Source organism: Diadema antillarum, unplaced genomic scaffold (assembly GCF_040938485.1).
Source record: "Diadema antillarum isolate AM-2024a unplaced genomic scaffold, OU_Dant_1.0 seq00000723_RagTag, whole genome shotgun sequence".
In the NCBI taxonomy this organism is placed as follows: Eukaryota; Metazoa; Echinodermata; class Echinoidea; order Diadematoida; family Diadematidae; genus Diadema; species Diadema antillarum.
Window position 1 is genome coordinate 410,110 of NW_027271626.1, and position 26,105 is coordinate 436,214.

The following is a 26,105-nucleotide window of genomic DNA, read 5'->3' on the forward strand; positions in this document are numbered from 1 at the left end:
TTCAACATCGGTCGGTCATTATATTGTAAGTGGCCACTTATTGTCTCGAGCTTGATATTTCCCAATGGCGTCCACGTCTACACACACACACATAAAAAGAAAGAAAAAGATCTGAGTCTTAAAGGTCTAACGAGGCGTGAAAGTCCTTGTGTGATGCTTTTAATTGTGTCATTCACAATAGTGTCACGGTCCCTAAGATGGATGAAAGAGGCGCAGATCTTAAGAAGCCACTTGAGTTGAAGTTTAACACCGTCTGTCTATTCTTAAAGTACACGATTTGTAGGGGAAAAAAAAAGACAAAGAGAGGGAGAAAACAAAGAAAACGTAGGAGAGAGAGAAGGGTATGGCGAAACCACCAGAGTGGCATTATGTAATCAACAAAGCTGTGTTTAACTTCACTCGAGTCCCCGAGAAGTGGTACTACACGTGCATGCATAATGTTTATCTTGGATACATGTACTGTAGGTACCCTTCTCTCCTTTCATGATAAATTGTTTATACGTATCACATAACTATGTCAATGCATGTTTACGTCGCAATTTGTCCAATCGGGGTTTTCCCTCTTTAAGGAGTGCTTGCTTTCCAAGAAAAAAAAAGAAGGATGAAATTAATGATTATGAGCAAAACTGAATGCATTTAAGCAGCGGAATCGCGCTACATCAATAGCACTCCAAAATCTTCGAGTGATCCCGGAGGTCACTCCGAGTGAAAATGAACATTTTCACTCAAAATTCACTCCAATTTCACTCTAAATTGACTCCGTTTTAAATGTATCCACCCCTTCAAGTGTGAATGTTTTCATTTTTTTTTTTTTTTTTAGAGAAAGAGAGAGAGAGAGAGAGTAGGCCTACTGTGCATTGGAATACGAATCTCTGCTGTGCAGCGATATCATGATCGCTATAAAAACGATCAGTTCGATGAGCAAAGCACGTGCTTGCCCTGCCAGCAGTGAGTGCGCCATGTGGTTCCAACATACTCATCTTGTGTGCCCAGCGTGTTTTTATCACAGAACTCTTGTGTGTAGAGTTCTGTCGTTTTTACGTTATGGTCAATTCATGACGTGTGAGTGCTTCGACTTGACGCCTGTGAGATTGACAGGTGCCGTTTACGAGAATAAAAACTGTCAGTAGTGACTATCAATCCCAAAATCAGTTGCTATATAATAATCAGACTAATTACTTAAATGTAGAGTTACATGTAGTTACATGTATTTCGAATGACAATGCGCACATCCCCTTTATCATCACACTTTTGATACGGCGGACAGAAGGCCGTTAAATTTCATTTCAATGATTCGATACAATCATAGCTTTTAAAAGGTCCAATTAAACAAATTGGATATGAAATCACGGTTACAGCTCGTTATTCCGAAGGTTCGTTAGTAAGGTTCTTTAGTCCGAAGGTTTGTTAATCCGAAAATGAAATAAGGTTCGTTATTCCGAAGGTTCGTTAATCCGAAAATGAAACAAAGCTCGACTTACTTCGAAGGTTCGTTACGGACCCTATATCATTTCGGATCCTATATCATTTCGGATCAACGAACCTTCGAGATAACGAACCCTATTTCATTTTCGGATTAACGAACCTTCGGAATGACGAACCCTATGTCATTTTTGGATTAACGAACCTTCGAAATAACGCCGCAAATGTTCGAATTAACGAACCTTTTTTCGTTTTCGGATTAACGAACCTCTATGGTTTAGGGAATTTATGTGTTTCGGATAAACGAACCTTCGGAATAACGAACCTTCGGAATAACGAACAGCACCCGAAATCACAACGTCTTTATCTTGTTAAGATATAAGACAAAAAAAAAAAAGGTCCCTCAGTTCATGAACTTGCAATGTTTCTTTATTGCGTGTGTTTCTAGCTTGTATTTGGCACTCACGGAATGAATGCGCGTACAGTATATGGTAGGCTACATACTCGTGCTCTTGTTGTTGCTGAACATTTCCCCTTCACAGTGATTGTGTGGCATGATCGTTCAGTATGTTCAGATGGTGTTAGTGCGTTGATTAAAATGTTACCACAATAGATGCACGTGTGCTATAACAACGATCTGAGGTCTTTGCTACGCGCTGCTTTCTTGTTTACAAACATTGAATCTTGGTGAACTTAATTCACTATCGTCCCCATGCTAACATGCAAAAGAAGAAAACGCTTTTGTTCTTGTTTATGTGTACCATGCAGTGAACAGAAGGTAGACCTGTAAACTGTGCCGCTAGGCCCTAGCTGTAGTTTGCACTTTGACGGATTGTCACTGCTTGTCTACTATTCGAAGCGAAATGAAAATCAAACTAGAGATCTCGTGCTGTATACTTTCTCGTACTGTGTACTATATACCATATTTAAAATGCAATTTGTGGTAGTACTTGTCAACGCTGTGTTTTTGGCTCAAACTTTTCTCTCTCAAACTTACTTGGTTACGCAGGGGCGGATCCAGGGAGGACCGCAACCGGCGCCCGCCCCCCCCCCCCTTTATTTATTTTTTTGTTGTTGTTGAAACAAAAGAAATGTAAAAAAAAAAGAAAAATGGGGGAGGGGTGCGTGCGCCCCCCTTTAATTTTGTAAACGCGCCCCCACTTTACGGAATTCCTGGATCCGCCCCTGTTACGGGATAATACCTATCAGAATTGTGATTTTGGTGCAAGCTGCATGGCAGTATTGATTTTGAGACACTTCTATGGTCCGTCAGCACCTGATTCTCTTTATGTGACGATGTGCACGTGAAAAGCATTCAAACTTTCCCATGTTTTTGCTCTTGCGTTAAAGGCGTATTAATTCACCACGTACATGAAACAAAACCCCCATAGTTCTGAAATGTGAGTTATAGGGATAGAAACAACCGCTGGAAAAAAAAAATTGAATCCGTATGATCGAAAATACAGTACACTATGTGAACGGTTACAGTTTGCTATTCCGAAGGTTCGTTAATCCGAAAATATGAGGTTTGTAACTTGTTATTCCAAAGGTTCATTTATCAAAAAATGAAATAAGGTTCGTTATGCCGAAGGTTCGTTAATCCTAAAATGAAACAAAGGTCCTAATTCCGAAGGTTCTTTACAATCTATAAGAGAAATACTGATATCTCCTTATATTCTAGGCTTTATTACAAAAAATTATGTAGGATGCTTTGCACAACGGACCTATTATGCATCACATGTGATATCTAAAACATCTTTTAAATCACTGCTCCCAAAGGTAAACATATGACCTTTGTGTATCTACTCGTTTGTGTGTATGTGGGTGCGTGTGTGTGTGGGGGGGGGAATAGTTTCCTCCTTCTTCTTCTTTTTTGTTAGAGTTTATCTTAGTTGATCTTGATACAGTGTACCTCTTTCGGTGCGCCCTTTCTCTTGTTATGTCACTTCATCTGTTTCTACATTTTGAAGCAAAGTAATTTGTTCAAGCATTGTGTATGTCCTCGTAACCGTAATGTGTCATTTTGCTGCGATGAGTTGGTTCTAGTAGGCCCTATTATCGCTGTGAGATGTAATTTTTGTAATAACGTGTTGAGAATAACAGATTTTTGTTTCTGAACGAAAGGAAAATGACGGAATTGTTTTGATAACCAATGTGGATGACGTGTTGAGAATTCTGATTCCTGTTTCTGAACGAAAGGAAAATGACGGAATTATTATTTTGATAACCAATGTGGATGACTACCTTCTATAAGTGATTTTGGTGTGAAAAGAGAGTTTGCTCAAAGAAACGCTTCTCATGAATGGTCAACGAAACAAAATACATCATACAATGCAACGTGACTCGCGTGCATTTAGCAAACGAAATGTCTAGACCTTTAAGTTCAAGTAAAATGCATAAAACACAGAATAAGAAAGCAGACAAACTAACAAATATGGAATTAATGACCGCAGACGTAACGTAGGAAAACCTGACACCTATGCTTGAAGAAATTCCCACAAAAGCAGAGCGCAAGATAAAAGAATACATGTGCGTAGTCCATACAGGTCGTGATGCGCTCGGTCGAAATGCGTATGTCGCAGTAAACGAAATTTTAGGCACGTCTACACATGTATATATAAATACTTGAATTCTACATACATTGTATAGTTTTATCTTTACAATAATATATAAAACAACCCCTTTTCGCATCCCTAGAAGTCATAAAAGAAAAAAAAAGAAAATCGCCCTTAAAGTTCAGGTTATGTTCAAGCTCACAACCCGTTCCCCCCCCCCCCCCCATGATGCAACAGTCCTGCTTAGCGACGGCGTTAACGCTTCATCGCACACACATAAATGGCGACAGCTTGGGTGTGTGAGAAAATTCATTCTTAAATGGATGCACCCCCATGGCACTCAGGATTATCACTGACCCTCCTATGCCTTTTGTCTATCCACCCTCCTGCTTTAATCCCCCTCCCTTCACCTGTTGGCCTCCTTGCCCATGACCTCCCATCCTCTCCTTTTGTTTTCTTTGTTCCGTGTCCCTAGCCTGTCCCTGACTGTTCGTGTTGTGTGAACTTCTTTATAATGTGATTGCTTTCCCTGCCTGATTATCATTTTGCCTCTGACGAAGATTCTTCTGGAATCAAAAGCTCAGGCCCCTTTAGAGTATAGACTCCATTTTACTCCTTTGGCACGCCACTGATATTCGATAAGCAGTTTTCAGCATTTTTGTGTTTGTTTGTTTTGTTTTTGTTTTGTTTTGTTTTGTTTTTGCTACAGATAATTAGCCAATCACAAGACAGATATAATTCGATTCTAACCAATACCAAAATACGGTTGCCTGAATGTAAACTTTGGTGTGTTTGTGTTGTGTGTCGGCTGCAGTGTAGTTTGAAACAACAGAAACAGAAAAAAAGAAAGAGGCACGCAATGTGTGCTATATACGAAAAGCCTCATTTACCGAGAAAGTTGATCGCTTCCATTCTCCTCCCATGGCATGTTGTTGTCAATGGAAGCTAAAGAGAATGCTTTTAGCAAGTATACCAGTACCTAAAGAGGACCTGAGGAACCCGTTGTTTTGAATGCTGTGCTCGGTACGAGTTCAAAACGCAGTCGAAGTTATCAGAATGCCATTATAATAGAACTGATAGCTCTATAGAAAACTTGTTTAGGTCAGTAAAGGTTGCTGTAATGCAATCTTTGTGGAATTGACTCATTACATCTGAGCATTTTGAAAAACGTGTAGAGTACTTTCGTTTTGCATATAAATGTTAAGAAATAGTTTGAACTATGAAAATAAAAAAGTATGGTTACTTCAACGATGTTGAATAGTTCGATTAGCCGTGATGCATAAAGTGAATTCATGAATTCATCTGACTAACCTTACCGATTGATGATCACTTCTATAAGCCAACAGTTAAGCTGAACTGCTTTGGAGTGATAAGACAGGTAAACGATGAAAACTTGGTACATGTTGTATGCTATTATAATTATTATAAAATCCTGTAGCCAGAACTGATTTTACGATCATCTTTAACCTTTCAGAAAGTTCCAGTTTTCAACTTAAATAGTAGCGATAGCTTGTAAGAGTAAATTAGCATCCCTCTGACTATTTTTGGTCAATATGCATACTCTTAACCCTATTCTAACTGGGTGGGGGGGGGGGGGGGGGGGGGGGGGGGGGGGGTCAAATGGGTCAAATTGACCCCCCCCCCACGTTTCGCGTCACGATTCTGCAACGCGCAAAGATTTTGCCGCGTCGTTTCACAACTTTTTTCATTGAAGTCTTCCGCATATTTTGAGACCAAATTTGCGACGTCTGAGTACACCGTTCTGAAGTTACCTAATGTTATGCAAATGCATGTCAACCGGAAAACAGCTCAAATTCATGATATCGTGTGCAAATTGAATGTAAATTGTGTTTTTGGGGTTAAATTGATATAAATTATAGTATTTCATCTTTGAACCATTGAAATTAATCAATTCTATATAGTGTAGATAAGCCTGAAAAAGTGCCTGCAACAAATTTTGAAAAACAACAGAAAACACAAGGTCGAACAATCAATAAAATACATAAGAAATTAACAAAACAATAAAAAACAAAAGAAATTGGTTTTGACTGTGCTTTATTTTTAAATGAAAATTGGTTTATATGTCTTGAGGAATTTTGACACAAAAATTTAGCAATACTTCAGTCTTTTTTATGGAGTTATAGGTGAAAATATGATTTCATGCACAACTTTGCATAATCAATTTATTAAAAATAGAAAGGCAATATTTTTCTATTGTATGACCATGTAATCTTGTAGTTGACATCCAGCTCTATCTTCAGGAAAAATTTCGCAGCGATCGCGCGATCGGTGGCCGAGATCTGAAGGGGGGGGGTCACCCCCAGTAAAAACTCCTCCCAGTTAGAATAGGGTTAAGCCAGCTGGACAGAGCGATCAATGGGCGCGATTATCACCACGCGTGGTTAACCTAAACAATGCTCGGCCGGCTTGTTCGGTTTCAGTGTTGTTTATTTCCCCCTTTTAAAAACGAAAGTTCCTTAGTCCAGCCATTGTTTTCGCTTCCTGCTCAAGACATTGAACAGTTCAGCAAAGCTGAAGTTTAGATCACTAAACGGCGACATGAACTCATGATGATAATAGGACTTATAGATCACAGCCGAAAGTGCGCTCCTTCATTACTCTAGAATGAGAAAGAATACCCTGTCTGTGTTCAAAGTTGGGTTACGGACGATGAAAAAAAAAAAGGTTTGAATCATGAATTGTCGGATGACGTCGGCAGATTGATGATATAAATATTAGCGTATCATGGGAAAGATTAAGTAATGATGAGCCCAATGATATCGCAGGGCTCCAAACTAATTTTTATTTTTGACCACCAAAATCATTGATTTCTATTTTTTTTTTGGTGGCCAAAAAAATCAAGAAAAACATAGGAAAAACTAAATCGGTCCTACTAAAAACAATTATTAAGCATTACTGACGTGACAGGTACCCATGTCTAAAATAAATGAATACAAAAGTAGATCATCTCAATCACCATTATTCTGAATTCTAAGATTTAGCAAATAGGCTTATAGATAATTATAAAAGTTTATGCCTATGCTATTAGGGAGTGGTCATAGCTTACTTTTGGGATGAGAAAGTGGGAGCATTTCCAGATTGTTTGTTTTAGCATTGTAAAGAGCCGAAAGTTACCGCTATTCATTTCTGATTGTAAAAGCAATCATCCAACATTTACTATAGTATGTTAGAACCTTACGGAGCCGAATATTACCGTTAATCATTTTCAAATACACTGTATAAAAGCAAACAACCGACATTCATTTTAGCATCTTATGGAGCTGAATGTTACCCTTATTGATTTCCGAATGTGAAGCAAACATCCTCTATTTATTTAAGCATCATACTGAGCCTATGTATACCATTAATCATTTTCAAATGTGAAAGCAATAATCTGTTATTTATGTTAGCATTGTACCAGAGCTGCCAACCGTTCCGAAAAATTCGTATACGAAAAATCGAAGGGAATACGACAATATGAAAACGTCCTTAGAAAGTACGAATTCACAGTGGGGCAAAAATAATGGGTAAAAATATAGCAAACGCACGTCGCATGTGCCATGTTATTACTGTATTCAGCTGGGATATCGATGCAACGCGTACGCACCGTATGTGGAAAGCGCTGAATAGAAAAATGTGCGCACACGCATATCGCTGCTTGCGTACTGTGTACACCGAACAGAACTTCGCGCGTGTGAATCCCTGTCGCCTACGGACCCTGGATGTTTACATGGATCGCCGTGGTATCCCAATTAGCCAGCTGCCACTACAGTACCGTATGAGGCGGGGTGAAAGCGTCCCGTTGTGCAATGTCTGCTTCTTTAACTCTTCTTTTCATCCTCTTGTCCCTTGCCTCCCAAGTACGAAATGATTTTTAGAGTGTTGTCTGTTTTTTTTTATAACGCTATTGCATCATTTTCTGCGAGGAAGTTGTAGAGGTGAGTTTCTGTTCGTGTATTGATGACTGATGTGCACTGCCCTCTGCAGTATATGTGCAGGTGAAAAGCGTTCGAACTTTCTTTCCAGAGTATCGTGGAAACTCGATTATTTCTAGGCCTATTAAAGGAGATCTCATATAACAGAATACTTATAACAAACTATTTTCCCGTCAAAATGAATCAATTTCCTTTGTTTTGTATCGTTTATTGACTTGATCCCATAGGATCTCGTCGCAATACCGAGTTTTATATGTGTGTTTATTTTCGCGTAGCTTTCGGTGCTGCAAAACTTTTGCTAGGGCCTAAGCTTACTACTAAACTTCGTTTTATTTCCGTCGTTTCTCACACCTCGTTTAGTACGATTTCTTACATTTTATATCACTTTATCTGTTCCCTTTATACTTTGAAGTATTTAAACGTAATTCTCTTAGTGTCTCGCACTGTTATTTTCGTAACGGCGATATCTCCGCTTCGCTGCAATCGAAGCGACGGAGTTTGATCCCAGTCGCTTCGATGTGCTATTTGCTGTCTTTTCTAAATGTTTGTGTTGTTGGGAGGTGTTGATACTTTGTATTTATTATTGAGTTTCCTAGGTATTTATCTCGAGGGATTATGCGTGTTTCTTAATGTTGATCATAGGAAAAGGCTAAAATGATCTTGAGTGATGTCTGATAGTGATGATAACTATGCTGGTGACTGGTGTAAAAAGACGGCTTCCTGTGAATGCTCAGCGTACGTGACGTTTGTTTTATTTCCCTTTCCCTCTAGTCTTCTTTCCCCCTTACTCTTCTTTCCCCTCTCAAGAATGATTAAAAAAAAAAGAAATTACGTACACCTCACAACAAAACGAACCATGTGCTATAGCAACTTTCGTAAAGTTAAATCTAAATGTTCAATATCAGCAAAGAATAAGGCGAAAACACGAATGACAATAAATAAAAGCGAAGAGATTGTGTGTGCAGTCTCTTCGGCTCGAAGAAACTTGACACCCCACCCCTCTCCCTTGTGGAAATTTCCACATAAGCAGGTGCCACACCCAGGTGCGTGCCAGACGAAAGAATGCGCGCATTGGAATAAACAGCGTGTAAGTATCCTGGAAATATCGATCGAAGAACCAGCTCATTAGTTGAATTAAAGGAAAAATTCCAAAGATATCATGGTTCTATGTCTATAGCCTTTCTTTTGGCGCATAGTAGGGAACATCGAAGAGTCGATTATAGTGTACTTGATCGAATATCTAATGTTCCCTGAACAATAACAAAAGGATTGATTATTTAGTCAATTAAAAATGCAATCACAGAAATACATGAAAGGTCTCGTATGCCCAGACAAATTCACTACGAGAAGGTCCAATGAGATGCAGTCATCACCTGGTTAGACAGCAAAATACAACGTGTAATGACAATTAATTTCAGTTCACGCGCATCAAAACTGCTTATTACTTTTCAAAGTTTTGGCTATCAACATTCGTTCGTGGGTGTATTTTGTTTGTTTGTTTGTTTGTTTTGTGTGTTTTTCCCTCGTGAAAGACGTAATGATTTCTTCATATCGAACGTAAATTGCATGTTTACCGTAAACAAGCCATTCAGCTCAGCTCAGCTATGGCGCATTCGATCCATCGAACTTGCAGTAACCTCTTATAGGCAGGAGCACATGGCGCATTCATTTAAACTTGAAAATGAAGCCACGTGTTTGCACCACATCGGCGCTTCCACACACAGCGCGGCATTTTGCGATCATCGTTATAGCAGACTTTCCGATTCCAGTCAGGGGAAAAGGAATTGGAATACTTCGAAAAATACTGATGTTTAAAATCCAATAAAATGAAAAAAGCCTGAAAACAACGCATGATTATGTTTTGATAGTACATAATTGGAAACACAGAACAGAGTTTTGCATCCGCTCACACAGAAGCTCTCTTGAGAAGATCAAGCATTCCCCGTCCCCTGCTAGAAAATGGAAGCTTCCATAATCAGCCCAGAAAGATTTTGGAGGTACAAACTTGCACTTGTACACATTGCGAGAAAGCAATCAATCAACGCTGAACATTGCGTAGTTTAGAATCTTTATCGTGCTGGTGACCAACTGGATGCTTCGGCATGTGTCATAACGTTATGTTTAGAGCCTGTAGGCCTCATAGCAAAAAGAGGGAGATTGAAAAAAATACGAATTCTGGTGGAAAATACGAATTTTGGAGCTACTGAGTACTAATTTGTGCTTCGAAAGGTTGGCAGCTCTGTCGTATACGGAGCAGAATTTAACAGTTAGTCATTTCCAAATATAAAAGCAAACATCCGACATCTATTTTATCATCGTACGGAGCCGAATGTCACTGTTGTCCACTTGCGAAAGTGAAATGAGTCATCTGACAATTATTTCATCATATCGTACGGGGCCGAATTTTGAACGTCAAGGCAGACATCAGACAGTTTTGTGTGTGTGTGTGTGTGTGTTTTGTTTTGTTTTTGTTTTGTTTTTTACCGTCAAACGCAGCCAAATGTTGCTATTCATTTCGAAATGTAATACACATGTAGCAAATATCCGACATTTATTTTAGCATAGTACGGAACAGAATGTAACTGCTATTCACTTCCAAACGTAAAAGCAATCATGTGACATTAATCATTTTGGCATCTTCCGGAGCCGAATGTTATTGCTATTTATTTGCGAAAGTACATAGCAATATAAATTATAAGCAAGCATCCGACATTTATTTAAACATCGTACGGAGTTGAATATTATTATCATTCATTTCCGAAAGTCGAAGGGAGCTGATTGTTATTGTTATATTTCGAGCGTAAAACCGAATATCAGACATTTATTTTATCATCGTATATACGGAGTTATTTTGGTTATTCATTTCCGAACGTCACAACAAACATGCGTTATTTATTTTAGCATCTTCCGGCGCTGAATGTTATTGCTATTTACTCTTGAACATAAAAGCAAACATCAGACATTTATGTTATCATATACACGGAGTTGAATATCATTGTGTTCATTTCCGAACCATCGAACGCAGCTGAATGTATACTGTTATTCATTTCGAAATTTAAAAGCGAACATCCGACAGTTATTTTAGCATCGTATGGAGCAGAACATTACTGCTATTCACTTCCGAACGCAAAATCGTATATACGGAGTTGAATATTTTTGTTATTAATTTCCGAACGTCACAGCAAACATTCGACATTTATTTTAGCATCTCCCGGAGCTGAATGTTATTGCCATTTACTCTTGAACATAAAGGCAAACATCAGACATGTTATCATCGTATACACGGAGTTGAATATTATTGTGTTCATTTCCGAACCATCGAACGCAGGTGAATGTTACTGTTATTCATTTCGAAATTTAAAAGCGAACATCCGACAGTTATTTTAGCATCGTATGGAGCAGAATATTACTGCTATTCACTTCCGAACGTAAAAGCAATCATCTGACATCTATTTTGTCATCTTCCGGAGCCGAATGCTATTGCTATTTACTTTCGAAAGTACAGGCAATCATCCGTCATTCATTTTATTATCGTAAGAAGTTGAATATTTTTGTTATTTATTTCCGAACGTCAAAGGGATCATTCGACATTTACTTTAGCATCTTCGGGAGCTGAATGTTATTGCTATTTACTTCCGAACGTAAAAGCAAACATCAGATATACATTGTATATTTTATAAACGTATATACGGAGTTGAATGTCATTGTTATTCATTTCCGAACATCAAAGCAATCATTGAACATTAATTTTACCACCGAACGCACCTGAATGTTACTGTTATTCATTTCGAAATCTAAAAGCAAACATCCAACAGTTATTTTAGCATCGTATGGAGCAGAATATTACTGCTATTCACTTCCGAACGTAAAAGCAATCATCTGACATTTATGTTAGCATTTTCCGAAGCCGAATGTTATTGCTATTTATTTTCGAAAGTAAAAGCAAATATCCGTCTTTTATTTTATCATCGTACGGAGTTGAATATTTTTGTTATTCATTTCCGAACGTCAAAGGGATCATTCGACATATAGCCTACTCAAGCATCTTCCGGAGCTGAATGTTATTGCTATTTACTTTCGAACGTAAGAGCAAACATCCGGCATTTATCTTATCGTCTTGGAGTTGAATATTATCATTCACTTCCGAACGCCAAAGCAAACATTCGGTATTTATTCCAGTATCATACGGAGTCAAATGTCACCGTGATTCATTTCTAAAATCAAAAGTAAACATGCGACATTCATTTTTGCGTCTTACGGAGCCGACTGTTACCGCTGTTCATTTTCAAAAGTAAAGGCAAACATCCGACTTTTTTTGTAGCCCGATTGGGCCACCGAATTTTCAGCAATGAAATTTTGGTGGCGCAGGTCGTTAAAAGTCGTGAATAGCGAGATGATCGTAACCGATGTCGATATGTTCTAATAATTATTGATACTTGAGTGATGAACGCATGTGCACAACTTCCGCAGGTGTACTTCTTTAGAAAGTAGCGAACAATCAAGGCAGTGGACATCAGAGTGTGATTAAATCGAAAAGAAGCCCCTGAAATCGGAATTTGATGAAAATGGGCAAAGTCGGAACTCCATGAAATGTATTTTGATTGAGCGGTCAAAATAAAGCTTAACGGGAATGTGCCCTTGAATACCCTCGTCCACCCTCGTCCACCCTCGTCCAACCCGCGTCAATCGAGACGCAAATTCCCGAGGATGGATTATCCGTGCGGGCGGATGGACTCGTCCACTGAACGCGTATACCCGCGGGTACCCGCGGGGATACGCGTCAGTGGCCTCGTCCAGATCTCGGAAAAGCGTGACGTTTCCCGCGGTCGGCACTGTATGTGCACAGTGCAGCCACACTAGAATCCGTGGGTGACTTCTTTTCCAGAATCTTCTCTTGATTTTCTGCAAAGTTTGTTTTAGAGTGGCCTATTGTATTACACTGGTATTCTGAGAAGTCAACTGGAAATATCTAACAGTTAGTTATTGTGAGTGAAAATCCATTCATATTCTTTAAATGTGTTAAGCATCTTTTAGTCAGGAATATTTTTAGATTAAAGAGATACGTGAAAATCGAGATTCATGAAAATCCATTCACATTCTTTAAATGTGTTAAGCATCTTTTAGTCAGGAATATTTTTAGATTAAAGAGATACATGAAAATCGAGATTCATGAAAATCCATTCACATTCTTTAATTGTGTTAAGCATCTTTTAGTCAGGAATATTTTTAGATTAAAGAGATACATGAAAATCGAGATTCATGAAAATCCATTCACATTCTTTAATTTTGTTAAGCATCTTTTAGTCAGGGATATTTTTAGATTAAAGAGATACATTTGTTTACCATACTGATTTGTCCAATCTAACCGTGTGAAGTTTGTTTTTGCTTTTCTTCTTTTTTTTTGTGACAGACCCTACAGCAGTTTGTGGTTTAAGAGGGTCATTGTCTATTTAGAGGAGTGGAATAAGCCACAACTTTCATACAGACTAAGAGTAAAATCTATTTATTTTACATGTTATCTTTTGAGCAATTAGGGTGAAATTGTTTTATGCTCTTTTGTGCGTAAATGTCACCTGACCCCTGACAGCAATGCTGCGCCAAGATGTTCAACTGGCTGAAGGTGATGCCCTTCCAGGTGGACCAACCCATGGAGGAGGATGATGAGGAGTATCTGGAGGGCCAGGGACGGATGGGGCTGAGGGTCATGGGCATGGCATTTACCAGCGAGAGGTGAGTCTCATGGGTACCATGCTCACCTTAACCCGTTGAGGACGATTTGATTTTGCTACAACACGCATTTCCTATAGACACCTGCCCGGGTATACTCGGGACTCGTCCTCAACGAGTTAAGGATGTTATAGTATTGGTTGACGTGAGAATTCAGCTTTTAACTTTTTGTGAGATACTTAGAAATCACTGTATGAAATGTTACAAAGTATACAATTTATATAGGAATTCAAAGTTAATTTGATGAAAATTGGTTTCAAAATGGCTGAAATATCCAAAAACAAAGTAGAACAAAGGAATCCTAATAAAAGGTGGGTCCCACCTTCTATTAGGATTACTCTGTTTTGGAGATATCAGCCATTTCAAAACCAATTTTCATCAAAAAAAACTTTGAATTCCTCCTAGAATTACATGTTCTTTCATGTTTTATAAGTGGTTTCTCATTATGTCAACAAATTATCAAGAAAATAAGTTGGAAACCTGAAGCCCCACCTCAACCGGAACTACCATCCCTTTAATGATAAAATATTTGTCCTTGGGTTTAAGAAAGCATAGTAATGCATTTGTGCATTCAGTTTACCATCTTGATGGAGATTTGTGAAGAAGTCATTTGCATGGCCTTCACTAGCGAGAGGCGAGACTCTGGAAGCCATGCTTGCCTCAAAGATCAGATACCTGTTCTGGAGTATATGAAGGATCAGTTATGAATATGCGCATTCTTGTAATATCTTGAAAGAGATTTGTGAAGCAGTTTTGGGATTGACAGTCACATATGAGAGGTGAGATGTGACTGAAAGCTCCCGTAACCATTCCCCAGTTATGTTAGTGAAATCAGGCAATGTACCCAATCATACTGTTTTGGTAGCCGTGTACGAAGGCCCCAGTGGTCTTAAAGGGATCGTACAGTTTTGGTTGAGACCTAATTTTAGGTTTCTAACATTTTTGGTGAGATAGTGAGAAACCTATTATGAAATATTGTGAGGAATTCAACATTTATTTGATGAAAATTGGTTTTGAAATGGCTGAGATATCCAAAAAAGATTGATTCTAGTAAAGTGTGGGACCCACACTTCATTACGATCATTTTGTTTTACTTTGTTTTTTGATGTTTCAGTCATTCCAAACCTGATTTTCATCAAATAAACTTTGAATTCCTGTTAAAATGGTGTGCTCTGTACTATATCATAAGTGTTTTCTTGGAATTTCGCAAAAAGTTAAAAGCCCCATTCTCATCTCCACCAATACTGTACCATCCCTTTAAGAAGTGAGAGATGAGGCTTGATGTGCAAGTTAAATGTCTGGTTTCCGTGGTGACATAAATGAGAGGACAAGAACATATTATGAACATACTAACTTGACAAAGATAGCCACCATGGACCTGGTGCTCACAGGTGAGAAGCACATCTTACTTCCAAGGTTAGATTTCCAGATTCCCTCTCCATCATATTAAGCTGTAAATATTTCAACCATTTGTGTATCTCTAGCAACTTTGCTGCATATGATGTCAGTGGTATGTAAATGTTGTAGTCTTGTAAGGGTTAAATAAAGGCATCACCTCATGTCTCCTATCTGCAGACTCCAGGCAGGTGCAGAGTTTGCGAAAATGTTGCCAGATGGTAGGTCTGTTATGATTGGTCCCCAGTAAGTTGGAATAAACATTTCAGGCTGTAGCCAGAGATTATTGGCGAATCAAGAATATATCCTTAAAAATCGGCCCTCCACTCTTTTCACTCTAAACCAGTAATGACGTTAAAATCTTCTACCCTATCCCTACCCCTCCCCTCTCAAAGGGACAACGCTGCATTCTGCTGCATGATTGATGGTGAGGGGGAGGTGACAGATTTCCTGCGACTGCCCCACTTCCTGAGGCGGCGGACGGCCTTCTACCAGCGGGACCGGGACCTGAAGGAGGCTGACCTGGAGTCCCTCAAGAACTTCATCGCACAACAGAAGCCACATGTGGTTGCCGTGGCATCGGAGGGAAGGTGGGTGCAGGCCTTTTCATGTGTGATGGTGTCATGCGATTTCAAGAGCTGGTTTAAGAATTAATGTTTAGCATATAAAAGCTAGACCCTGTTTGAAAGAATATTTTCAAATTAATGGACAGCATACAGTGATCAAAGTTTCCTATGTGTTGCTAACATTATTTGGTATATTTTTCTTACATAGAAATAAGATTATTTGCTTTTGAGATGAGGAATATGTTTGGGGTTTTTCTTGTTTTGTTTTGTTTTGTTTTGTTTTGTTTTGTTTTTTTGAAGAATTTGATCCAGCATGCTCAATATGTTCAGTCTCCCTAAATTCTATCAAATCTATTATTTTTGCCCTCAGATTGTGTCTTGTATTTTGCCTAAGCCCATTTCTTACTTTCAAAGGTGGGTAGCGCTGAGAGTCGTAATACTTCTTGTTGAAATTGTCGGCCATTTATCCTCTTCTATATGTCTGTTAACATCGTGTTCTCAGAATAAGGTAGCGCTTGGCGGTTTTTCTACAAAGCCGACTAAAGAGTGAATGCAAGACCAAGAAGAGTGCTAGCTATCAGGAATATCAATTTCAGCAGTGGCAACAGCTCCTGTGACTCGCAGAGGTGAAAACTCTTTTCTCAATATTCTCTCCCCTATCCCCCTGTCCCCACTCTCTCCTTTCTCAATGCACCTAATGCATCTAACAGAGCTACAACTTCGGTCATCCAAGACATCCGAGGCTGCATCAAGGATCTGGAATCAGAGCAGCAGATGGCGCCGATCGAAGTTCAGATGCTCGACAGCAACGTGTCCGTCACTTTCCAAGCCACAAAGATTGCTGAGGTTAGTACACAGGATGTCTGACTTTTCTGAAATTCTAGAAAAATTCTGTTATTGCCTCCATTCGATGTTAAATCCCTCAAGAACCTGCAAAACTTCAATACTTGTAAATATGGAATATTTTGGAGTTTGAAAATGTTGGAGAAGTTTACGCTCGATCAATCTATCATAGCCAATGGACTCTATTCACACTACAGTCAAACCTGTCTACAGCAGTTACCCAAGGGAGACGACAAAAGTGGCTGTCATAGACAAGTGGCCTTTTGAATGGGTCTTTAAACGTGGCTTTTCTCGGTTATGGGAAAGGGATGGGGTTTAGTGGCACTGTATGGCAGGTGGCTGCTATGGTAGGTTTGACTGTACCTTTCATGGCTTTGTGAATTTGGAACCCAGATTGCCAAGCCATTGTTGTAGTTGAAGGTTTTTTTTTAGCAATGATTCAAGATCTTCACAAATCATTTTGTTTGAAATGTTATGATGTATTACATGTATGTGTTTTGATGAATGTGTGTTTGATGTAGAATAATAAATGTCCCAGTGGGAAGAAAAAAGAAGATCTTCATTGATCCTCTCTATTTCTCTCTCCTTCTGTCTGTCTGTCTGTCTGTTTGTCTGTCTGTGTATCTCTCCCTCTCCAGGCTGAGTTCCGAGACTACCCTCCCCTCCTGAGGCAGGCCGTCTCGGTGGCCCGCCGCCTCCAGGATCCCCTCATGGAGTTTGCCCGTCTCTGTAACCCTGACGAAGACCTCCTCTGTATGAAGCTGCATCCCCAGCAGGTATTTTGGCCATGCCTTCCTTTTTCTTTTTCTTTTCTGAATTACTGATCTTACAGATTCATGCAAACTCACTGAATAGCATAGCTTCCAAGTCTTCCTGATTCTACAAGAGGCATCCTGAAAACTTCAACATGGAGCTGTAGATTTGCTGCATGGACATACGATTGCATTGGCCGTCCTCCCCTTTCCCTGCGTTGTGTTGAAAAGTAGCTTTAGATTTCATGGAGACACCACTATAGACAGTTAAATGACACCTCCATATGATCATTGCATCAAGTCGCTCCCTGCGTCAGAGGAGGACTTCAAGTACAAAATGTGAATGTCAAACAAGCTTAAGTATTTTTATCCTGGCAAAAGTTGCTGTAGTCACAATAACATTATGAACTTCTTAACCCGTTAAGGGTGGATTGATTTTGCTACAACATGCACTTCTAATAGACACTTGCCCGGGTATATTCGGGACTCGTTCTCAAAGGGTTAATGATTTAATCAGCATTACATGTAATGGATGATGATTATAGTGAGATATATTCCCGCAACCAATAACATTCACATTACACAGAGAGTGTCCTGCTTGTTACACACTTTTTACTTTGACAAATGTTGTCCTTTTTGCTGTAATTTATAGGAAGCAGTGAATCAGGATGAGCTGAGAGAAGCCATCTACCAAGAGTTCATCTACCGGGTCAACGAGGTAGGCGTGGACATCAACCGGGCCATTCTGCACCCCCACACCTCCTCCCTGGTCCAGTTTGTCTGTGGCTTGGGGCCCAGGAAGGGCAATGCTCTGCTGAGAGTAAGTTGTCTTTTGTTTGTTTGTTTGTTTGTTTGTTTGTTTGTTTGTTTGTTTGTTTGTTTTTTAAGCAGAGACATAAAAATTAAATGTTCATTGTACTGCATGGTAAAAGCGATGCTTAGCCTTTCAGAAAATACCATATATTAGTCATTTAAAATTCAGAACTTAGACTAAAGCCCATTCAGTGAATAAAGTAGTTTATGACTAGCATTAGCTTCACTGCTTCATTAATATGCTATGTCCACACTTTCCTTGAACCACTGTAGAAGCTAAAGCAGAAGAACCAGCGGCTTGACAACCGAAACCAGCTGGTGACCCACTGTGAGCTTGGCCCCAAGGTCTTCATCAACTGTGCTGGCTTCCTCAAGATTGACACGGCTTCGGCTGGTGATGGGTAAGGGTGTCCAGAACCGTTATTATTTATCTTTTTTTTGGGGGGGGGGGATTTGTCGGTGTAGACATGTTTGTTGGTTTGTCTATTAACTTGTTCAGATAAGAGCCATGTGGAGCTTGAAGCTCTTGTTACCTCAAGCATCAGAAAATGTGAGTTCTCTGTGGCCCGAATTTACAAAAGTGTTTTAGATATAGACCATGGTCTGAAATACGTATGAAATGGGCATACCTTCGGCTTGCGCATATTAACACATGATTATTATTGGATGTCTGTTGGCGTACGCAATCTATCACACACGTTTATGCAGAAGAAATTTGCATAAGCCATGGTCTAAATTTAAAGTACCTTCATGAATTTGGGCCATAGAGTTTCCAAAAGTTTTTGAATCACAATTAAATGTCCAGAAATATGCTTCTATTATTTGAAAATCACACCATTTGAGTGCTAGGGGAGAGAGAGCAATTCATATCTTGGAATTCTCCATTTAGTGTGAGTATACCTGTGCTGATCTTGTTAGTCTATTGTTCTAAAACTGGGATACTGTTCCTACCGGTATAGTCATCTCCAAGAGACAGGCTTCGGTGATATTTCTTACTTAACTCAGTACATCTCAGCTGTGTGTCTGTGTGTGCGGGGAATGGGAAATGCCCCCCCCCCCCCCCCCCCCCAAAAAAAAAAAAAAAAGAGAAAAAGAGAAAAAGAGAAACAAAAAATTGACCAAATATGTGATCTCTTGTGTCACTCCGCAGTGCCGACGATACTTACATAGAGGTCCTGGACAGCACCCGCATCCACCCAGAGACGTATGAGTGGGCCCGCAAGATGGCTGTTGATGCCCTGGAGTATGACGAGGCTGCAGATGATGCCAACCCAGCCGAGGCTCTGGAGGAAATCCTGGAGAATCCAGACAAACTCAAGGACTTGGATCTCGATGCCTTTGCAGAGGAGCTGGAAAGACAGGCATGTTGAATTTTCATTTGAAAATCATATAAATATGTTCATTTGTTTATTCTGCAATTTGTATTGATTTGTGGATAGATTGGTATAATATCTTGATGTGTATGGGAAACAGTTTTTTGTCTGTTTTTTGTCTGTTGTATGTGCATAAGTTGCAGCCTTATGCCTATAAACGAGAGCTTGATTTGTACGTCTCTCTGTAGGGTTATGGTAACAGGAGCATCACACTGTATGACATCCGGGCGGAGCTGAACAGTCGGTACAAGGACCTGAGGACACCCTTCCATCCTCCCAGCCCAGAGGAGGCTTTCAGCATGCTGACCAAGGAGACCCCTGAGACTTTCTACAGGGGTATGTGGAAGATAGATGTTTATTTTTTTCCATGATGTTTTGACCCTTTTTCTTATAGAAGGAGGGATTTTACGATGCTGGAGAAATTACTCTGAGCTAAATAGACACTTTTCAATCCTTTGCATCGCAGCGTGATTTCTTTAGTGGGAAATTGGGATCGTTGTTTTGTTCAACTCTGTCTACTAATTATCAACAATTATCAACAGGTCAATCAGATACTATAAAGAAAGAAAACAGGGGAAAGATGTCAGAGAGAAATATTTAGAATGAGGAGAGAGCATTTCGTTGGCTTTGTTATGCGTAGTTTTCTATTGTTGTCTGTTTGTCTTTGTTATGGTCATAGTTTGGATGTTTGAGCTACGCAGGGGTTCAAGTAGTATTTGCCGTGGTAGATAGATAAGTTGTCTGCTTTAGAATTGGGCCCCAAAGCATTTGATTCAAGGGGAAGATATTAATGTTGATTTCCCTCTCTTCTCACCCCTTCTGCTCCCCAATGCCTGCCCACCACCCCAGGGAAGATGGTGATGTGTACGGTGACAGGCATCGCTAGGCGGAGACCAACCAGGGAGATGCTGGATGAGGCCAACCCAAGCAAGAACGATGAGACAGGATTCTGGCTCTGCCCCTTCTGTCAGCAGGACTACTTTGAAGAACTCAACCAGGTTAGACATGACCATTTTCTTTTTCTTCATGGGTTGTGATGGGGGCACATACAAATTTACAGGCATGGGACTATGGACCAAAATTTTTGAAAGTTAGGGAATTATGTTTTTTCCTTGTGGAGTGGATGGGGAAGGGACTGACTGAAAGATGAATCTTAGAAAAAAAAATGATGAAAAAGCAGCTGAATCTGAGCAATGGGTAAATATTATTTCTTATAAGATGATAAGTTCTTTGTCTATAATCCATGAAATTCTTTGTGTAAGACTATTGCATTTCTACTCAAGTATTAATGTTCTTCTATCGAGATTTCATTTTTTTTTAACCCCTTGTTCTGTTGCCTCATGTATGCGTTTTAGGTTTGGAGCCATTTCGACACGGGTAACTGCCCCGGCCAGGCTGTAGGGGTAAAAGTTCGGCTGGACAATGGCATCCAAGGATTTATCCACACCAAGATGCTGAGTGACAGTAAGGTCAAAAACCCAGAAGACAGAGTCAAGGTGAGTCTATGATATGATATGGGGAAACCTGTATTTTTGAAACATGTAACAGTGGTGCTGTGTGCTTTTTTTTTTTTTCTTTTCTTTTTTTTTCAAATGCTGATCTGACATGGGCAGTGAGATCTTCATAATGCATATGTGATATCCTGCTAGGAAAGTGCAAGTTGATGTAAAGTCAAATATTTCGGCTTCCCAATTCCTGCTGAAAATGAGTGATAATGATAAGTGAATGAGAGAAAAGAAAGATGCGGTAAATTTTGTTTTGGTGAAATAGATTGTAATTCATTCTGTCATACGAAATGAAGAACAACAGCCTCAAGTCTAAATGTGTTCTCTCAGAGGTGTAAAGATTTTCTATTCCTTATATCATTTCTTTCTTTATATCTCTTCCATTCATCCATCTGTCTGTCTGTCTGTTATTCCATCTCTCTGTATGGTTTACCATCTATCTCTCTGTCTGTCCTTTTCATTTCCATCTTGCTGTTTGTACCTTTGTGTCTCTATTCTTGCATGTTATCTGTCACTATTTGACCTTCTACTTGTATCTCTCTTGTCTGTCCGTCTGTCTGTCTGTCCATCCAGATTGGCATGACACTCCACGCCAGGATCATCAAGATCGACATCGAGCGCTTCCAGGTGGACCTGACCAGCCGCAGCTCGGACCTGCAGGACCGGAACGGGGAGTGGGCCCCGCCGCGGGACACCTACTATGACTACGAGGCTGCTGAGATGGACAAACAGAAGGCTGAGGATGACAAGAAGAAGGCTGCCCAGTCCAGCAGTGAGTCTTGACACCCAGTTGGGAAAATGTTTCTCTGTAGAATCACTCTTACTTAGTCTGAAATGTTGGTTGCAAAGTTTCACGCTTCAGGGAGTATCACTCACATTTTTTCCAATGTTGACACAAGCCCTTTCAGAGGGGGTTGTAGCATCTATCAGCATGGATTTTTACTTGGTTGATGCACTGAAAATCTGGATAAGTGCGCTGAAAGCAGCGAATCTTTGACCAGCTGGAGAGATCTTTGATAGGACCAAATATACCTTGAAGTAAGTTTTGAATTTCTGGAAGTTTTGCCCATATTTTTCAGTTGCAAACGCAGAGTCTCTGTTAGGTAGTGCAGTATCTATGAGCATGGGTTATTACTCTCTGAATGAACCCTAATATTGAAAATCTGAAGTTAGCGTAACCCATTGATGACTACATTGTAGTTCTTACTCGTGCAGGTGTCCATGGGAAATGTGTATGATAGCAAAATCAACTGATCTTTACAAGGTTAAAGGTGTCTAAGATCCTCTTTGATGATTACTGTATGGTGATCACTGTCTGATGGCAATCATTCTGTTTGCCCACAGCCTACGTGAAGAGAGTGATCACTCACCCATCCTTCCAGAATATCACCTACAAGCAGGCTGAGAAGGTAATGAGGGAGTCAGACATCGGTGACGTGGTCATCCGGCCGAGCAGCAAGGTAATGTCTCACAAACTGACCATGCCCAGTATTCATTTCTCTCTTTAGGGCATGGCTGGACTTCCTCTTCCTTTAATGTCATCATGTTACTATTGATTAACAGTAATGAAGGATCTAATAATTTTGCAACTCGTGTATTTCTAGAGTCCCTGATCAGCAAGTGCACTTAGTAGCAAGTGTTGTCTTTTTGTCATTCAACCACACTCAGACAGATTCTGTGAGCGTATTAGCAATGCTTATTCAGCTCCCTTGTTTGTAAGACATATGCAGAGCAGATGTGTACAGTGCACTCCCGTTACAACGAACACGGTTATAACGAAATTTCGTTATTACGAAGTTAATCTTCTGGTCCCAAAATTATCACCATTAAAGTCTATGGTGCAAAATTCGCTTGTAACGAACACGGTTATAACGAAATTTCCGTTATAACGAAGTCTTTTCCGAGCGCCACAGACAAAGAAAAACAAAAGAAATGTGCTCCGTTATAACGCGAATGCGAATTGCTTTCGAAAATACGTAGCGGAAAAAGCATTTATAGCGTCTCTGCATGGGTGAACGCTTCACACCACTGTGTGTTCGCTCCTTGTGTCATGCACAGTTTCTGAGGGGAACTTGCGTTTATTATTGTAATACAGTTATCCCATCACATTTCACATAGCTTTCCAGTGTATGATGAGTATTCAGCAAACGGAATATGATATATATATACGTGGTTTCCTTGTTTTCGTTATATATTGTATTTGTTCGGTTATAACGAAATTTCGTTATAATGAAAGAAAACTGCCGGTCTCGAGCATTTAGTTATAACGGGAGTGCACTGTATATGATATCCACCTGAAAGAGGATGAAAGTTATAATTTATCCTTCCTTTTGCCTATAATAACTCCTGAAAGCCAGCCTGCTAGCAGTGATATGATTGGTTGACGAAAACATTTATGCAAATTATGTGCATAGGAAAGTATCTTCTTGCTGTCAAAGAAGAGAAACAGCTCAGGACTAATGTTTCTATCTGTGCCCTCAGGGAGCTGACCACCTTACAGTGACGTGGAAGGTGGATGAAGGAATCTACCAGCACATTGATGTTAAGGAGGAGGGCAAGGACAATGACTTTAGCCTTGGCTCCAGCCTGAGGATAGGTGATGAGGTGGGTAACCCTGTGACTGAGAGCACCTGCACCACAAGCTAGTCTTGTTCCAAGTACTCTTTATAATGCAGATGTGCCATGTCTCGATGATTTTGTAAGAGGATGTATGGGGGAAAAAAAATGTGAATGGCCTGAGGAGAGAATATGACAGTCTCTGTGATGTAGGAAGTACTATCACCTATTGAAATGGATATAGGAAACAAATTATTGCCCAAAAGCTCTGTGGACTCTCTATGATTTTGATGTGTGAATGTTGGTGGCTCTGTGAAATTGAAACTACAAGATATGCCCCCCCCCCAAAAAAAAAAAAAAAAAAAAAAAGTATGATTATTGGATTTCCTATGACAAGGAGTTCAATGCCTGTCCTAAAGTAGTTGTTATTTTGGTATGATATTTTTGTGCACTGCTTCTTTTGACATTAGGATATTAAATTTTTAAGGTACTTCTTCATTTATGACAGCTCAGGTGCAAAGCAATCCTGAGAAAGTCTGCCAACAGAAACAGGAGAAAAGCAAAATAATCGGGATGTGTTTGTGCATTTGTGTCAAACAAGAATGGTCTGTTTCTTGTTTATGCTATATCATCTCAAACTGTTAGAGGGATTCCTTTTGAATTAAGCAGATGTGCTTTGATATTGCACTGATTTTGACTTAAACAGGACTAGTACTGTAAAAGTGGAAATTTTGGCAGTGTTGAAATTTTCGCACATTTCGCGCATTCAGAAACTAGCGCGAAAATGAAAGCACGCGAATATTTTTGCTTGTTATATGTTTCCGTAGTTGATGTCTTGATCCCGCCGAATTAAAAACATGCGAAACTCTTCTTACCAGGCTGAGTGCGAAAAATTATTCGCACGAAAATATCCACTTTTACTGTATGTTTTGATGAAGTGACTAGAGTGGCTGCATGGGAATAAAAAGACCAATAAACATACATAACTGTTACTATTATTATTATTATTTTGTTATTGCTGTATACTTATGATATTCCACCCATTTTTTGTTCATATCTTTTTGTCATATGAATTGTTGTTTAGGGTTTATTGACATGGGAAAATGATTAACCTTTGTTTGTGTGTATATAACAGGTTTGTTTACTTTTTATGCATATTGTTTTTATTGTGCAATCAACAGGAGTTTGAGGACCTGGATGAGATCATAGCCCGCCACGTCCAGCCGATGGCCAGCTTCGTGCGGGATGTGACCTCCCACAAGTACTACCGTGACTCCGAGGGCGGCAACCGGGAGATCATGGATCGGCTCCTGGCTCAGGAGAAGAAGAAGACACCCAATCGCATCCCTTACTTTATGAGCTTTACCAAGGACTACCCAGGTACTGCCATCTTCCCGGACCTCAGACCAGCGATCTTGGTCTTATTTGGTCATTGTCTTATATGATTGGGGATGCTAAAAACCCTGCTTGCATGCTTGCCAGGGGTGACTAGAATTCACTGTTGGACATGTGAAAAAAGAATAGGTCTTGCCAAAATGCCCGCAGGCAAGTGAGAATTTTTATTTATTTGTTCATTTATTCATTCGTTTGTACGTTCGTGCCTTTGTTTATTCGTTCATTCGATCATTCATTGTAATGCTCTAATAATGAGGAATGGTATTCATTTAATTTGTGGGTAAGATTTGCTTGTGCATGTTATGTGCTTTATTGGATTGATTTTATCACCTGCCTCAAAATTATATTGTATGTGCATTTTTCCAATGGGAAAAAAGGAATGAAAAAAAAGTGTTTCTTGCATTGTAGGGAATTTCCTTGTAAGTATGGCAAAGCGTTTGTGCTCGGTGAATTGTTGTTTTGAGAATTTATTGTCCCCGCCGAACGAGTTCGAGCAGGGGACTATGAAACGGGCTCCGTACGTGTGTGTGTCTGTGTGTCCGTCCGTCCGTCCGTCCGTCTGTCCGTCTGTGCGTCCGTGTGTGATCAAAATGTTCAATTTGCTACTTCTCTGTCATTTATGAGCCAGTTTTGATTCTGTTTGCTTTATATCATAGCACTACGTGGGAGCTTTGAAGCTTCTACACAGAATTTCAGTTGTGACCTTTGACCTTGACCTTTGACCTATATTGTACATTTTGCTTCAAAATGCTACTCCTTTGCCATTTCTAACCCGATTTTGATTCTATTTGCTTTATATGATAGCAGTACATGGGAGCTTTGAAACTTCTACACAGAATTTCAGTTGTGACCTTTGACCTTAACCTTTGACCTATATTGTACATTTTGCTTCAAAATGCTACTCCTTCGCCATTTCTAACCCGATTTTGATTCCGTTTGCTTTATGTGATGGCACTAAGGTGAGGGCTTCAAAACTTCTACACAGAATTTTGACCTTTGACTTCTTTGACCTTTGACCTTGATTTTTGACCTATATTGTACATTGGCTACAAAATGCTACTCCGCCATTTCTAACCCGATTTTGATTCCGTTTGCTTTATGTGATGGCACTAGGTGAGGGCTTCAAAACTTCTACACAGAATTTTGACCTTTGACTTCTTTGACCTTTGACCTTGATTTGTGACCTATATTGTACATTTTGCTACAAAATGCTACTCCTTCGCCATTTGTAACCCGATTTCATTTCCGTTTGCTTTAAGTGATGGCAC

General features: G+C 39.7%; 1 protein-coding gene across 1 annotated transcript in view; it reads left to right on the plus strand.

The window, feature by feature from the left end:
* The window catches only part of LOC139738130 (transcription elongation factor SPT6-like), a 53,538-nt gene that overhangs the window by 22,019 nt on the left and 5,414 nt on the right, over nucleotides 1-26,105 (plus strand). Inside the window, exons 20-33 of the mRNA XM_071648791.1 lie at nucleotides 13,500-13,642; nucleotides 15,430-15,624; nucleotides 16,311-16,446; nucleotides 17,082-17,219; nucleotides 17,848-18,015; nucleotides 18,282-18,409; nucleotides 19,159-19,369; nucleotides 19,570-19,717; nucleotides 20,231-20,379; nucleotides 20,737-20,877; nucleotides 21,460-21,658; nucleotides 22,231-22,346; nucleotides 23,368-23,490; nucleotides 24,624-24,822. Of these exons, the coding sequence (XP_071504892.1) occupies nucleotides 13,500-13,642; nucleotides 15,430-15,624; nucleotides 16,311-16,446; nucleotides 17,082-17,219; nucleotides 17,848-18,015; nucleotides 18,282-18,409; nucleotides 19,159-19,369; nucleotides 19,570-19,717; nucleotides 20,231-20,379; nucleotides 20,737-20,877; nucleotides 21,460-21,658; nucleotides 22,231-22,346; nucleotides 23,368-23,490; nucleotides 24,624-24,822 (2,194 nt within the window). The remainder of the gene's footprint in view (nucleotides 1-13,499; nucleotides 13,643-15,429; nucleotides 15,625-16,310; nucleotides 16,447-17,081; nucleotides 17,220-17,847; nucleotides 18,016-18,281; nucleotides 18,410-19,158; nucleotides 19,370-19,569; nucleotides 19,718-20,230; nucleotides 20,380-20,736; nucleotides 20,878-21,459; nucleotides 21,659-22,230; nucleotides 22,347-23,367; nucleotides 23,491-24,623; nucleotides 24,823-26,105) is intronic.